The sequence below is a fragment of the Lampetra fluviatilis genome, chromosome 44 (assembly GCF_964198595.1).
Source record: "Lampetra fluviatilis chromosome 44, kcLamFluv1.1, whole genome shotgun sequence".
NCBI classification, from domain to species: Eukaryota; Metazoa; Chordata; class Hyperoartia; order Petromyzontiformes; family Petromyzontidae; genus Lampetra; species Lampetra fluviatilis.
The window spans coordinates 4,496,761-4,513,538 of NC_136318.1; the positions used below are offsets into that span (position 1 = coordinate 4,496,761).

General features: G+C 57.1%; 1 protein-coding gene across 1 annotated transcript in view; it reads left to right on the forward strand.

Moving 5' to 3' along the window:
• Positions 1-16,778, forward strand: part of LOC144947293 (plasma membrane calcium-transporting ATPase 2-like) — a 58,165-nt gene that overhangs the window by 9,295 nt on the left and 32,092 nt on the right. Inside the window, 2 exon segments of the mRNA XM_078876525.1 lie at positions 12,860-14,332; positions 15,385-15,582. Coding sequence (XP_078732651.1) covers positions 14,011-14,332; positions 15,385-15,582 — 520 coding nt within the window. The 5' untranslated portion in view covers positions 12,860-14,010.

Below are 16,778 nucleotides of genomic sequence, written 5' to 3' on the forward strand. Positions count from 1 at the left end.
TGATGTTGGTGATGGTGGTGATGTTGGTGATGGTGGTGATGTTGGTGATGGTGGTGATGGTGGTGATGTTGGTGATGGTGGTGATGTTGGTGATGGTGGTGATGTTGGTGATGTTTGATGTTCTGTGTCTACGGGCTCCTTCGCTCCGCGTGAACTCGTGACGTCATCTCCCAGCTGAGCTAAAAATAGCCTGAGTCAGCACACGCGTGCACCACTCACACACACACACACAAGGCAAAGATCCCCCGTATAGCCTCAACAGACTGTAGGGGCAAGTGCTGTGAGCGAGCAATTATGAAGGCAAGAGACAGCGCAAGAGCTGGATGGTGTGGCCAGAACCACACCCGGCCGCCTTTGTCTCCCTAGCGCTGACGTTTGCAATACACCACGACTAGTCCACCACCCGTTCAAATGATCGTCACTCTCCCGACACAAAAAAGACAAAGATCCCCCGTGTAGCCTTAATTGACTGTAGCGAGTAGCACCTATGAAGGCCGGCACGGCACACGAGGGGGTGGGTGGCCAACACCACGCCCGGCCGCCTTTGTCTCCCTAGTGGCAATGTTTACACACTGCGCCGGGTGCTCATTTGACGCCGAGTCGACCTAGGGGAGGCCCAGGACCGTTTCAGATAATCGTCACCGGGTGTTGGCCGTGAGCGGGAACCGAAGTCGGGTCGCCGGGTTCGTAGCGCAGCGTGGCGCTACCCTCGTCACCCTCGTCACCTTCGTCACCCTCGTCACCCACACACACCTCGTCACCCTCGTCACCCACACACACACCTCGTCACCCTCATCACCCTCGTCACCCTCGTCACCCACACACACCATCGTCACCCACGCGCACGTCGCCGCAAACTCCCTGGTTTGGAAGTAACGCGGAGATAAATTGCGGGCAATTTTCACGTAACCCGCAATTTAGCGACGAGGCGGCGGAGAAGGTGAGAGCGAGAGAGCGAGAGAGCGAGAGTGGTGGGAGTGGTGGGAGTGGTGGGAGTGCGTGCGCGTGAACTGCCGAGGGAGATGCGGGGAATACGAGCGAGAGAGAGAGGAGAGAGACAGGGGAGGTAGAGGAGCAAAGGGGGGAGATGAGAGTTGGAAGGGGGAAAGATAGCGGGGGAGCGCGGGGAGTTGATTGAGTGGGAGAGAGAAAGGAGGAGTGGGTGAGAGCGTGAGAGCGGAGATAAGGAGATGAGTGCGAAAGAGAGGGGGGGGGGGAGAGTTACAGGGCAGGTAGAGGGGAGAGTGAGTCAGCCAGCAGCGACGAGTGTGAGTTGGAGAGAGAGGAGGGGGGGGGGGGCAGAGAGGGGGCAGAGAGAGAGGAGAGTTACAGGGCAGGTAGCTGGGAGAGTGAGTCGGCCAGCAGCGACGAGTGTGAGTTGGACAGAGGGGGGGCAGAGAGAGAGAGGGACACGGGAGATGGCGGAGACGGTGGTGGAGAGACAGGGGGAGCGAGCGGAGGGACCATGGAGAGAGGATTTGGTGAGAGGAGAGACGTGGAGAGAGCAGAGGGCAGAGAGAGAGGAACAGGCGCGCGAGGGAGAGGAGTGCGTGCAAGGGGGGGGAGAGGTAGACGGGAGAGAATCGGCGAGGAGACTGGGGCAAGGGGAGGCGAGAGACTGGGGCCGGGGAGAGGGAACGGAGGCGCAGAGTGAGGGGGACAGTTCGGCCACGTGATGACGGGCAGCACCGTGGCCTCTTTAACTCATTAATTACATTTCTGCTCGACAACAACAACAGCAGCCCGAACGCACACAATGACCACGGATTCTCCCCCCCACCTCCCCCGAGACCCCCTCCCTCCCCCACGCCCCCCATGCCCGGTGTGAATTCCCATGGCGATGTCCGACACGTGGTGAGAAGTCGAGCTTGATGCAAGCCCGAGGTGGTGATTGGGAGAGTTCAAAGAAGCCGGACACGGAGAGCGTCAGTGGCGAGAAAAACCTGAATGCGGCCCTGGGCACCGTCCCTCCGCAACCAATTCACACAAAGACAAAGGTCCCCCGCGCAGTCCACGCAGGATGGCGGGGCAAGTGCGTGCCTGTAACACACAATGGATCTCACCACATTTTTGAAAAGCTAAGCAGGCTTTGAGGCCGGTTAAGTTCGTGGATGGGAGACTGTATCCGGGAAATGGCCGGGAGCTGTCGGCATTGGCTGCGAGGTGGCCAGGAGGTGACAGGGCAAGCGATGGATTCTTGAATCTATCTGTGTGGAGCTCGGAGTGCTACTGCACCCTGCTTCGTATGCGTGCCGGGTTTTTTATCCGGCTCCTTCGGTTGCCTCGGACAAGAAGCAAAGCTCTCACGATTGGCAAATGGGTCAAACGTGCCGATGCAGCATTACCCTCCTCGCAACGAGTCTCGAGACTCACCGAGGAGAAAAAAAACCCATCTTGAGCACCGTCACCCTTAACATAAATGGACCGCGGAAGCACGCGTTGTTAGCGAACACCTATTAAGGCCGTAGCCGCTTGCCGCTGGCTGACGTTAGCCGAACCCAGGGTCACCGCAGCGTGCGGCGCGCGCAACCACTGCGCCACCGCTCGCAGCAACTCGTCAGCGGCGAATGAAGTCCCCCCCCCCCCCCCCCCCGTGGAACAACTGCCCACCGTAGGGACAAGGGTGCTGTTAGCGAGCACCTATTAAGGCTTGCACGGCCCACGGTGGATTATGTCTCGTGCCGGCTCGCCTTCCACGCCCGCAACTCCCCCGTGCCTCCTCCCTCCCCCCACCAGCGCCCCCCCCCCCTTCCCCCCGCCTCTCTACCCAGACCCCCCCCCCCCTCCCCCAGTACCTCCTCCCAATGGCCCCGAGTCTCCCGCTCTCTCTCTCTCCGCGCTGAATAAATCATCACGGGCCTCCACACTTTCAGCACCAAGGACAGCGTCCGGGCGAGACACGTGCTCCAACCTGGCGCTCCTCCCGCGCAATTCCCGCCGCCCGAGTTCTAGCGGCGGTGCCATCAACAGCATCAGCAACGCCCGCGTGCTCACGCTCGCATGAGCAACAGTATCCAGTCGGGACCAACACGAGCGTTAGAATAAACACAGGAACTAACACGAGCAGTGGCCGTAGCAATAGCGCTAACACTCGCGTTAGAGCTAGTACCAGCGCTAACAACAACACTGTTAGGAACACGAGCGATTTATCACGACCTCTAACTCTACCCTAAACGTCAACGCTACCCCCAACACCAGCAAATATAGACAAAGATGCCCCGTATAGCCTTAAACTGTGCTGTCAGCGAGCACCTACGAAGGTCGGCACGGTACGCCACGCCCGGCCGCCTTTGTCTCCCGAGTGCTGATCATTTTTACACATCGCACCAGCAACTCATGTTAAGGCTGAGCAGACCTAGATGAGGCCCAACACCGGCTCAGATGTTCACTGTCGTTGACTGCGAGTGGGAATCCAACCGCGGCTCACCCGGTTCGTAGCGCAGCGCACGAACCATTGCGCCACCGCTCCCAAAACGATCGCTCACACTACCACGAGCCTCCCGGCTGGCGCGTTGTGCACTCAGCACCACGGAGAGCGCCCGCGCGTGCTGGGACAGGGCAGAGGTCGCAACCGGGTACCCGATACCCGTACCCTACCCGATACCCGGCTACCCGTACCCGGTCGGGTACGGGTACGGGCGCCCGTTTGCGACCCTGGTGCGGCCGGGTACGGGTAAGCCGTGAGTCACTGGTAAGTAACTGTTTGTCACTCATTTCCCAACGTCTTGTCTCTTCTCACAATTCAAGTTCCTAGAATCAACCCACCCGCGCCTGCAACATGGCTTCATCCCAGAGGTCGCAATCAGGTACCCGATACCCGCACCCTACCCGTACCCGGCCGGGTACGGGTAGGGTACGGGTACGGCCAGGTACGGGTACCCGTTTGCGACCCTGGTGCGGCCGGGTACGGGTAAGGAATCAAAACCCGTTTGCGACCTCTGTGACAGGGGCGCACTGACCAGGACGGAGCCCTGAGCCACAGATGTACACGCAGACACGAGACACTTCAACGACCATAAATTGTCTTCTTGGTTCTTTCGGTAAAGTCACGTAGAAGGGAAATAATAAAATAATAAAAATAAAACGTAATAAAAAACAGGTCTTCACCTGAGGACGGCTGCTTGCGTTGTGGCCGAAACGTCGTGAGAATTATTTTATGATGTTTTATTTTTATTATTTTATTATTTCCCTTCTACGTGACTTTACCGAAAGAACCAAGAAGATGAATCCCTGCAGTCACGAAAGAAGCTTTAAATCGAAACCATAAATTGGTTATGGAACGCGCTATGTCTGGCAATAGGAGAGATGGGCACTGTGTCACGGGGCTTAGTACATCGGCCAATCAAATTCCAACCGCAGCAATTACCCCAGCATTAATCACACTGGCCAAAACGATTATAGCGCTAACCCTAACGGAACGAACCAATGAGATCATATCGCTGACTCCAACCCCAATCATACATCACCAATGAGACCATAACGCGAGCCATAACCCCAACCACATTTACCAATTATATTTCAGCCCGAACATTAAGCCACACGAGCTAATCAGACCCTAACTATAGCTCTTACCCCCAACCCTAACACTTAATCATAGAGTTAGTCTTTACTCTTGACCACACGAGATAATGAGACCAGAACACTAATGAGGCGAGCGAGACGCAACCCCAAACCCTAACCACACTCCCCAATTAGACCCCAACCCTAACCACACTCACCAACTAGACCCCAACCCTAACCACACTCACCAATTAGACCCCAGCCCTAACCACACTCACCAACTAGACCCCACCCCTAACCACACTCACCAACTAGACCCCAACCCTAACCACACTCACCAACTAGACCCCACCCCTAACCACACTCACCAACTAGACCCCAGTCCTAACCACACTCACCAACTAGACCCCAACCCTAACCACACTCACCAACTAGACCCCAACCCTAACCACACTCACCAACTAGACCCCAACCCTAGCCACACTCACCAATTAGACCCCAGCCCTAACCACACTCACCAACTAGACCCCACCCCTAACCACACTCACCAACTAGACCCCAGCCCTAACCACACTCACCAACTAGACCCCACCCCTAACCACACTCACCAACTAGACCCCAACCCTAACCACACTCACCAACTAGACCTTAGCTCTAACCACACTCACCAATTAGACCCCAGCCCTAACCACACTCACCAACTAGACCCCAACACTAACAACACTCACCAACTAGACCCCAACCCTAACCACACTCACCAACTAGACCCCAACCCTAACCACACTCACCAATTAGACCCCACCCCTAACCACACTCACCAACTAGACCCCAGCCCTAACCACACTCACCAACTAGACCCCAACCCTAACCACACTCACCAACTAGACCCCAACCCTCACCACACTCACCAACTAGACCCCAACCCTAACCACACTCACCAACTAGACCCCAACCCTAACCACACTCACCAATTAGACCCCAACCCTAACCACACTCACCAACTAGACCCCAACCCTAACCACACTCACCAACTAGACCCCACCCCTAACCACACTCACCAATTAGACCCCAACCCTAACCACACTCACCAACTAGACCCCACCCCTAACCACACTCACCAACTACACCCCAACACTAACCACACTCACCAACTAGACCCCAACACTAACCACACTCACCAATTAGACCCCAACCCTAAGCACACTCACCAACTAGACCCCACCCCTAACCACACTCACCAACTACACCCCACCCCTAACCACACAAACCAACTAGACCCCAACACTAACCACACTCACCAATTAGACCCCAACCCTAACCACACTCACCAATTAGACCCCAACCCTAACCACACTCACCAACTAGACCCCAACCCTAACCACACTCACCAACTAGACCCCAACCCTAACCACACTCACCAACTAGACCTTAGCTCTAACCACACTCACCAATTAGACCCCAGCCCTAACCACACTCACCAACTAGAACCCAACCCCTGACCACACTCACCAATTAGACCCCAACCCTAACCACACTCACCAACTAGAACCCAACCCCTGACCACACTCACCAATTAGACCCCAACCCTAACCACACTCACCAACTAGACCCCACCCCTAACCACACTCACCAATCACACCCCAACCCTAACCACACTCACCAACTAGACCCCACCCCTAACCACACTCACCAACTAGACCCCACCCCTAACCACACTCACCAACTAGACCCCAGCCCTAACCACACTCACCAATTAGACCCCAGCCCTAACCACACTCACCAACTAGACCCCAGCCCTAACCACACTCACCAACTAGACCCCAACCCGAACCACACTCACCAACTAGACCCCAACCCGAACCACACTCACCAACTAGACCCCAACACTAACCACACTCACCAACTACACCCCAACACTAACAACACTCACCAACTAGACCCCAACCCTAACCACACTCACCAACTAGACCCCAACCCTAACCACACTCACCAATTAGACCCCAGCCCTAACCACACTCACCAACTAGACCCCAGCCCTAACCACACTCACCAACTAGACCCCAACCCTAACCACACTCACCAACTAGACCCCAACCCTCACCACACTCACCAACTAGACCCCAACCCTAACCACACTTACCAATTAGACCCCAACCCTAACCACACTCACCAACTAGACCCCACCCCTAACCACACTCACCAACTACACCCCAACACTAACCACACTCACCAATTAGACCCCAACCCTAACCACACTCACCAATTAGACCCCAACCCTAACCACACTCACCAACTAGACCCCAACCCTAACCACACTCACCAACTAGACCCCAACCCTAACCACACTCACCAACTAGACCCCAACCCTAACCACACTCACCAACTAGATCCCAACACTAACCACACTCACCAACTAGACCCCAACCCTAACCACACTCACCAACTAGACCTCCATCTTAACCATAACCACGCTAGATAATCGCACCACAACCCGAAGGGCTGCAGGAGCCAATCAACCGCGAGCATGAGCCCGAGCCCTAACCCTAACGCCACGACTAAGCAGACTACATCTGTCTCCATTTCACCCCGCGCTCTCCTCTCACGCCTGGGGTCGCGGTGTCTCTCCCCTCTCTCTCTACAAAATATAAATAAAACAATGGGGGGGGGGTGGTGGGATGGGAGGATAGTCTAAAGCAAAAATGTCAATTACGCGCATTAATTAAGGAGGCCACTGTTTTTAATGCCGGATTAGGGAATTATTTTACAACTGAGTTGCTGCACGATGACTCGATTGTAATTATTCCGCGCTGATCGGCCAATTAGCCAGTCGCTCGCTATCTGCAGAAGCTGCCGCCGCTGCCGCCGCTGCCGCTGCTGCTGCTTTACACTCGGCGTGTGCCGAGCTGAGGGTGGGTGGGCCCTTTTGTTCCTCCGTCAAATGTTAATCGCGGAAAGAAAAATAAATGAATTTAAAACGCGGGACAAAACGCTTCGGGAGGCTGCGGCGGACGGGAAACGCCGTCTGCGTCTGCGTTGCCTGGGCTGTCGCGGTTCGTGGCGCCGTACCCCGCCATCGCCCCCTTCCTTCTGCCAGACGCCGACAGGAGAAAGGCCACAAATGCTCGCCACGGTTTTTTTTGGGGGGGGGGGGGGCACCTGGCGGACAACCCATCCCAGAGTCTCGTCGAAGATAAAGATGCCCCCTTGCAGCCTTGACGAACTGCTGGCCACAAGTTGCTGTGAGCGAGAAGGCAGTGGGGGGTGGGGGGGGTGGCCGGTTCCACGCCAAGGCCGCCTTTGTCTTCCAAGTGGCGATGCATAACAACACCGCAAACCAGCTTCTCACTGGAGACGTGAGTGGAGCTCTGGGCGGGTGGCCCATGGACCGGTGCAGGTGACCACCGCTGTTTTTGGCCGCGAGCAGAGAATCGAATTCGGGTCACCGGATTCGTGTGCGCGGTCGCGCTCGCCACCGCTCCGTCGAGACTCAGAAACCGCCGATTTCATCGCTCCGTCTCCACGCTCGGACGTTTCACTCCGGCGCGCCGCCGCTGTGTTGGAGCCTCCCTGCGAAGAATTAATGCAGAGGGAGCCTCGTCGTGCATGTTGGGGGTGGGAGGGTTGGGTGCCCTTGGCAATGGCGAGGGACAGGGAGACAGCGAGATAGTGGCACGGGGAAAGGTTTGATTGGGATGCTGTATGGGAGATGTTGCGCCGGCAGACAGGAGACTGGGGGACGGGGAGAGACGGAGACGGGACACGGAGAGGCAGGACGCAGCTGTCGTGGGTTGAGTCTCCTCCCCGCGGGGCCAGGAATGCGGGCAGCGCCACGAAGAATCAACTCTGTTAAAGACTCGCGCACAACCTCCACCACCTCCACAACCTCCACCACCTCCACAACCTCCACCACAGCAACCACAGCGACCACCTCCACCACAGCGACCACCTCCACCACCTCCACCACCTCCACCACAGCAACCACAGCGACCACCTCCACCACCTCCACCACAGCGACCACGGCGATAGAACAACCGCCTCACATTCCACCACCACCGCGCCCCCACCTCCCGCAACCACCACCACCACCACCACCGCGCCCCCCCCCCCCACCACCGCCACCACCACCACCGCGCCCCCACCACCACGACCACCACCGCCAACACCACCACCACCACCACCGCGCCCCAACCACCACCACCACCGCGAACACCACCACCACCGCGCCCCCACCACCACCACCCCACCACCACCACCGCGCCCCCCCCCACCACCACCACCCCCACCACCACCCCCCCACCACCACCACCGCCCCCCCACCTCGATGGTTATTGACACCAACTCGAAAATCAGAGTCGAGATCGAGAGCAAGAAGTATCCCCCCGACTCCGCTGCAACACACAAAGACAAAGATCCCCCGTATAGCCTGGGACAGGCTGTTGGGGCAAGTGCTGTTGGCGAGCACCTTTGAAGGCACGGCACACGAGGGGGTGGGGTGGCCACGAACCACGCCCGGCCGCCTTTGTCTCCCCCGTGGCGATGGTTACACACCGCGCCAGGTACTCATGTGAGGCTGAGTCCACCTAGGGGAGGCCCAGGATCGGTTCCGATAATCGCCACCGGTGTTGGTAGCTGTGAAGGGGAATCGAACCCGGGTCGCCGAGTTCGTAGCGCAGCGTAGCGCTGACCAGTACACCACCACCACACACCACACAACAACCACTACACCACCACCACACAACAACCACGCCAGCACACACCACCACCACACAACAACCACACCAGCACACACCACCACCACACAACAATCACCACACCACCACCACACAACAACCACTACACCACCACCACCACACAACAACCACACCAGAACACACTACCACCACACAACAACCACAACAGCACACACCACCACCACCACACAACAATCACTACACAACCACCACACACCACTACACCACCACCACACACCACCACACACCACCACACACCACCACCACCACACACCACACAACAACCACTACACCACCACCACACAACAACCACACCAGCACACACCACCACCACACAATAATCACCACACCACCACTACACAACAACCACTACACCACCAACACACCACCACCACACACCACCACACACCACCACCATCACCACCATCACCACACAACAACCACACACCACACAACAACTACTACACCACCATCACACAACAACCACACCAGCACACACCACCACCACACAACAATCACCCCACCACCACACAACAACCACTACACCACCACCACGCAACAACCACTACACCACCACCACACAACAACCACTACACCACCACCCAACACCATCACCACACAACACCACCACCACCACCACACAACAACCACACACCACCACACAACAACCACTACACCACCACCACACAACAACCACTACACCACCACACAACAACCACTACACCACCACACACAACAACCACTACACCACCATCACCAGACACCACCACCACACACCACACAACAACCATACACCACCACGGCGAGCGTGACCGCATCAGCGAAATAAATAAATTAAACTGCCGAATAATGACCTCACCATGGCCCCTCAGCCCCCACCCTCGTGCCCCCCTCCTCCTCGTGCCCCCGTGGCTCATCTTCGGCGGGGTGGGGGCCTCGCCGGATTTAAATTTAGGATGCGGCACAAGCGTGGAGGTGCGTGTGGTGTGTGTGTGTGGTACGCGTGGTGTGTGTGGTGTGTGTGTGTGTGGTGTGTGTGTGTGATGTGTGTGGTCTGTGTGTGGTGTGTGTGGTTCGTGTGGTGTGTGTGGTGCGTGTGGTGTGTGGTGTATGTGTGGTGTGTGGTGGCGTGTATGGTGTGGGGTGTATGGTGGTCTGTGTGGTGCGGGTGGTGTGTGGTGTGTGTGTGGTGTGGTGTGTGTGGTGCGTGTGGTGTGTGGTGTGTGTGTGCTGTGGGGTGTGTGGTGGTGTGTGTGGTGTGTGTGTGTGTGGTGTGTGGTGTGTTTGTGGTGTGTGGTGGTGTGTGTGGTGTATGTAGGATGTGTGGTGTGTGTGTGGTGTGTGTGTGGTACGCATGGTGTGCCATGCGTCCTGTGTCCGTGTGGGGAGCGGTGGCGCAGTGGTAAGCGCACCGCTCTACGAACCCGGCATCCCGGGTTCTAGTCCCGCTCACGGCCAACACCAGGGACGATTATCTGAACCAGTCGTGGGCCTCCCTCAACTGGCCACCCACCCCCTCGTGTGCCGTTCCGGCCTTCATAGGTGCTCGCTAACAGAACTTGCCCCTACAGTCTGTTACAGGCTACACGGGGGATCTTTGTCTTTTTCTGTGGTGGTGGTGGTTGTGGAGGTTGCGGTGATGTTGCATGGGTATTTAAGTCATTTTTTAGATTGTAGGAGATGAGCGGTGACGTCGAGGTCGGCCTTGGTGGTGATGTTTTGGTGATGGTGGTGATGTTTTGGTGATGGTGGTGATGTTTTGGTGATGGTGGTCATGTTTTGGTGATGGTGGTGATGTTTTGGTGATGGTGGTGATGTTTTGGTGATGGTGGTCATGTTTTGGTGATGGTGGTCATGTTTTGGTGATGGTGGTGATGTTTTCGTGATGGTGGTGATGGCCGTCGCGGTGGCGTGGCGATGGTGATGATGGTAGTCACGATTGTGAGGATGTTGGTGGTCGTCACAGTGATGGTGGTGATGTTGGTGGTGATGATAGTCACGATTGTGAGGATGTTGGTGGTCGTCACAGTGACGGTGGTGATGTTGGTGGTGATGGTAGTGACGATGGCGAGGATGTTGGTGGTAGTTACGTTGATGGTGGTGATGGGAGTGGTGATGGTGGTGGTGATGATGGCGAGGGACGTGAGGGTCAAGGGTGTCACCCCGCCATGCCCTCTGCCCCCCCACCCCCACCACGGGGGATCGGGTGCTGGGGAGCACATCGAATGGGGGTCACGGGTGACGCATACACATAGCCACACAGACAAAGGCCCCCCATATAGCCTCTAATGGACTGTTAGGGCAAGTGCTTTTGGCGAGCATCTACATACAACCAGTGCCGGATGATCCTAGTAGCACAAGTATCTACACGTGTAGTAGCTACTACACATGTAGTAGTAGCTACACGTGTAGTAGTTACACGTGTAGTAGCTGCACACGTAGAAGCTACACGTGTAGTAGCTACATGCGTAGTAGCTACACGTGTAGTAGCTACTACACATGTAGTAGTAGCTACACGTGTAGTAGTTACACGTGTAGTAGCTACACACGTAGTAGCTACACGTGTAGTAGCTACATGCGTAGTAGCTACACGTGTAGTAGCTACTACACATGTAGTAGTAGCTACGGGCCCCGCACTTTCAAGGGCCTCGCGCTAAATGCTTTCAAGCTATCAATTCGGGTTCAGTGATTCTGCACTTGCTCTATTACTATAGTACTATACCGCCTTCAACTGTTATGAACGACTGTTTGTTTAAGGTTAGCGATTTGTCGTATTATCTGGCTGTATACTCGTTGGTTCTTTCGGTAAAGTCACGTAGGTAGAAAAATAAAACAAAATAATATATCACGACGTTTCAATCGCAACACAAGCGGTCGTCCTCAGGCGGAACAAATAATCCAGCAGTGGAACTGCTGAACGAGCGAGATATCTGGCTGTATAGCAAATAAAAAAATACAATCACTTTACTATGCAAGTAAAAATTGGGTCGCCGGGTTCGTAGCGCAGCGCGCGAACCGCTGCACCACCGCTCCCCACTATAAACACACACACACACACAGATCCTCCTTATAGCCTTGAACAGGCTGTTGGGGCAAGTGCTGTGAGCGAGAGTAGCACGTCTGAAGGACGGCACGGCACACGAGGGAATTGGTGGCCAACACCACGCTCGGCCGCCTTTGTCTCCCCGGTGGGTGTCGTTTGATCAGCCGTGATAAACAGGGCGAGGAATGGACTCGGCGTCACCACGAAGCGGAGAGAGATGACGATGGTGATGATGATGACGATGTTATGATGATTGTGTTGTTGTTCAATAGTATTATGACAGTGATGATGACGACGATGAATATGATGCTGTTGATGCTGCTGCTGATGATGATGGCTACTATGATGGTGTTGCTACTGCTGATGACAACACTGCTGCTGCTTACGACATTGATGGCCACACCTGGGCTCAGTGAAGATGCAGTGGTGTCATCCCCAGCAATGCCGCTGCTGCCGTGTTGGTGATTATAGTTTATCATTATATCTGGGGATTTGTAGTTGGTGATTATAGTTGGTGATTATAGTTGACCGCATCTCTGTAACCCCTCTTTCCCACCACCACCTTTCATCCCCTCGTCCCCTGCAGGCCGCTGCAGGTGCGATCGGGGTTCCTGGATCTTGAGTTCGCGATGGAATCATCGTCAGTGGGCCACCGCGCCGGCATCCAGCCTCCATCCACTTGATCCCCCTCGATCCTGTCGACTCCCTCCCCCACCCCGTCCCCGACGCCGCCTTGATCCCCGCGTCCAGCGGGGCCGCCCAGCGTGAGATGAGACACGGGACGAAGCGAGAAGACACGCGGGGGGGAGACTCGGGGAGAGGCTACGCGGCTGGGCGCGGCCAGAGTGTCTCACGCACGGGATGAGGACCCGTCACCACCACCAGCAGCAGCAGCAGCACCTGCCGTGTCATCGTCGTCGTCGCCATCGCCCCGTGTCCACGCTGTGGCCACGGTCATCGCCATCATCACCGACATCGTCGTCCTCGTCATCAACCCATCGCTGTCGCTCTCTCCAGGTTTCCCTTTCATTCCATCTTTCATCGTTGGCTCTTTCATTTCCGCCTGGCTGGAGACGAAGAGGTGGAGCAGTAGGCGGAGGAGGAGGTGGTATAAGAAAAACGGGGATTTGGCGGTGACAGCGGTAAGGGCCGAAGAGTGAAGCAGGGAATTCTGCGGCCTCGTTTATTTATTCCTTTTGTTGTTGCTGCTCCCAGAGTTCCACTGTTCATAGACCGCACCGTGGACTCGGCCTCGCCTCCATCCATCCACCCACCGCTCAACCCTGCCTGCTCGTTGAAACGTGGTTCGTCATCCCGGTCCCGAGTGCAGTCTTCCGCCGCTCCAACTCGCGGGCCCTGTCAACTTCGTTCAGCAGACTTCTCGGCGTCGACAAGAGGCAGGCCCACGGATACGCAGGCGGGCGGTCACACGGACCCGGACGCAGAGAGGCGGAGAGGGGCCGATTCACCAACGTCCATCGAGGCCACAGGAAGGATTCAGGGTCACAGCGACCCGCCACCCAAACTCGCCCAGCAGACGCACGCAGAAGGGGATGGACAGGCGGACGCACGCGTTCTGATTAGAATCCTATTCAAGTGTTGTGCTTTCCACCTATTTGACGTTGCTATTTCACCCTTCATTCATAACCCACTCCCACCCACCCTCAAATCCACCCACCGCTCACCACCAGCCCCGCACGGGACTTAAGGGTGTGGACTGATCCTCGGAGACCCGCAATGGCCAACAGCTCCGTCGACTACAAAGCCAAGGGGGCGCGGGCCCCCCAACCGGGCCCCCTTGGCCAAGACGGCGGCGGCGGCGGGGGGGGCCGTGGCGCGGGGCGGGCTGGGGGTCCCGCGCCCCCCACCGCCGCTATGGAGCAGGACGCCGAGGGGGGGTTCGGGGTGACCGTGCGCGAGCTGCGCGACCTCATGGAGATGCGGGGGGCCGAGGCGATGGCCCACATGGCCGAGAGATACGGGAGCAGCGGAGCCGGGGGTGGAGCGGGGGACGCGGTCGCGGGGATGTGTCGCCGGCTCCGGACCTCGCCCGTGGACGGTGAGGATGGTGATGGTGGTGGTGGTGGTCATGGTGGTGATGGTGGTTGGTGGTGATGGTGGTGACGGTGGTCATGGTGGTGATGGTGATAGTGGTTAGTGGTGAAGGTGATGATGGTAATGGTGGTGATGGTGGTGATGGTGGTGATGGTGATGGTGGTTTTTGGTGATGGTGGTGGTGATGGTGGTGATGACAACGCTCACAACAACGAGTGGAGCGCCGGGTGACTAAAACACAGCCAATTGGCATGTTTGGCACAGTAAGGGCACGGGTGGTGCATCTCCTAGTCATCTCAGTCAGTCAACCCATGGCACCTGCCGGGTCTGTCCCATGACCTCTTGTCACCAGCGAGCCTTCGACACTTCACGTGGCCGCAAAGTGCACCTGGCCTGGCACAGGTGCCATGCTGACGTCACCGTCACTTAGAAGCCAATGGCGTGTATAGGTATTGGACGTGGTGCTGCTGATGGTGACGGGGCTGACAGCGGCGGTGGTGTTGATGGTGAGCGGTAGCGCGACGGTTCGTGCGCTGCGTTGCGAACCCGGCCACTCGAGTTCGATTCCCGATTACGGCCAACAACCAGTGACGATTATCTGAACTCGTCCTGGGCCTCCCCTAGGTCGACTCAGCCTCAGATGAGTACCTGGTGCGGTGTGTAAACACCGCCACTGGGGAGACAAAGGCGGCCGGGCGTGGTGTTGGCCACTCACCCCTCTTGAGTGCCGTGCCGGCTTTCACAGGTGGCTACTCGCTCACAGCATTTTTCCCAACAGTCTGTAAAGGCTACACGGGGAGGGGAGTCTTATATGCATGTCAATGTCTCTCTACGTGTCTCTGTGTGCATCTCTATGGGTTTACTATGAGGCCCATAGCTAGACGGGGGTGGGGTGGTCGGGTGGCGGAGAGTGCACGGCTACACAATCGCACCACCGTGGCTCGCGCCTTCAATGGTGTGAGAAACTGCAACACGGTCACTCCATCGACCGATGAAGCGTTACAGACCCCCCCTCTTCGCCCCCCTCCCTCCCTCTTCGCCCCCCCCTCCCCCCAGGCGTGTCGGGTGACGAGGAGGACCTGGCGCGGAGGCGTGCCGTCTTCGGGGAGAACCTCATCCCGCCCAAGAAGCCCAAGTCGTTCCTGGCGCTCGTGTGGGAGGCGCTGCAGGACGTGACGCTCATCATCCTGGAGGTGGCGGCCCTCGTCTCGCTGGGACTCTCCTTCTACCAGCCGCCCGGCTCCGACAGCGACGGTGGGCACACTCCTCGCGCCCGGCCGCAGTCGTCGCAATGAGCACCATTGAGCTGGTGGTGTGGATAAGGCTGAGCCATTGCGGCTGGGATATAGTGTCAGGGTGAGTGTCAGGGTGAGTGACAGGGTGAGTGACAGGGTGAGTGACAGGGTGAGTGACAGGGTGAGTGGTGAGTGACAGGGTGAGTGACAGGGTGAGTGACAGGGTGAGTGCCTTTTGGCGTCATCTGGTCTAGCACCAATTGAGACTAGGCTCTAAAGAAAGCTGTCTCTGGTGTGGACCAATCAGTTTCAAGGACAATGCATATATTAGCAGAGTGTGTTTTTTGTTGGCATTTTGACTGCAAGTATTGTGGTTAATGCAGACATGAATCCTCCTAAAAAGGATTCAGTTTTGTTGCCAGTAAAAAGGGGGAAAACCCCTATTATTAGTATCAGGGTTATTAACAGGGCTATGGTGTCGGGGTTAGTGACACGGCTATGGTGTCAGGGTCAGTGGCAGCAGCAAGGCTGACCAATTAAAACGGACACGTGGCTTCAGACGCGTCACGTGGCCCTGCCCCATTGAGTGATCGATCTATTTGCGGCGCTCACAGCGGAGTCGGCAACGGCACGAGACAAGAAAACACGGCGTGTACAAAGACAAAGGTCCCCCGCATGGCCTCAACGGACTGTTGGGCCAAGTGTCGTTAGCGAGCGCCTATGAAGGCCAGCACACGCGGGGAGATGGGGGGGGGGGTGGGTGGCCGATGCACCGCACCCGACCTCCTGACGTTCACAGACACTGCACCAATGACTCATTTAAGGCCGAGTCTATCTAGGGGAGGCACAGTTCACTGCCCGGGCAGGGGAACTCCTCCACTCTCTCCGCGCGTGCCCAGTGGCTCGTGGGGAGAGTGTGGCGGTCGGTGGGGGGGGGGGGTTGGTGGGGCTGGTGCCAGGCCCCCACCACCCACACCCCCCACCATCTCTGCGTGGCTCACAAAGACAAAGATCCCCCGTATAGCCTTTTCACAGACCGTTGGGGCAAGTGCTGTTCACGAGCACCAACGACGTCCGCCACTGTGGAAACACGTGGCCGGCTGGCGGGCGGGTGGCCAACACCAACCACTGCCGGGCCGCCTTTGTCTCACCGGTGCTGACGAGTGCGCATTTTTTTTGACGGGGGCCGAGTAGACCTTTGGGGAAGGTCCCTGA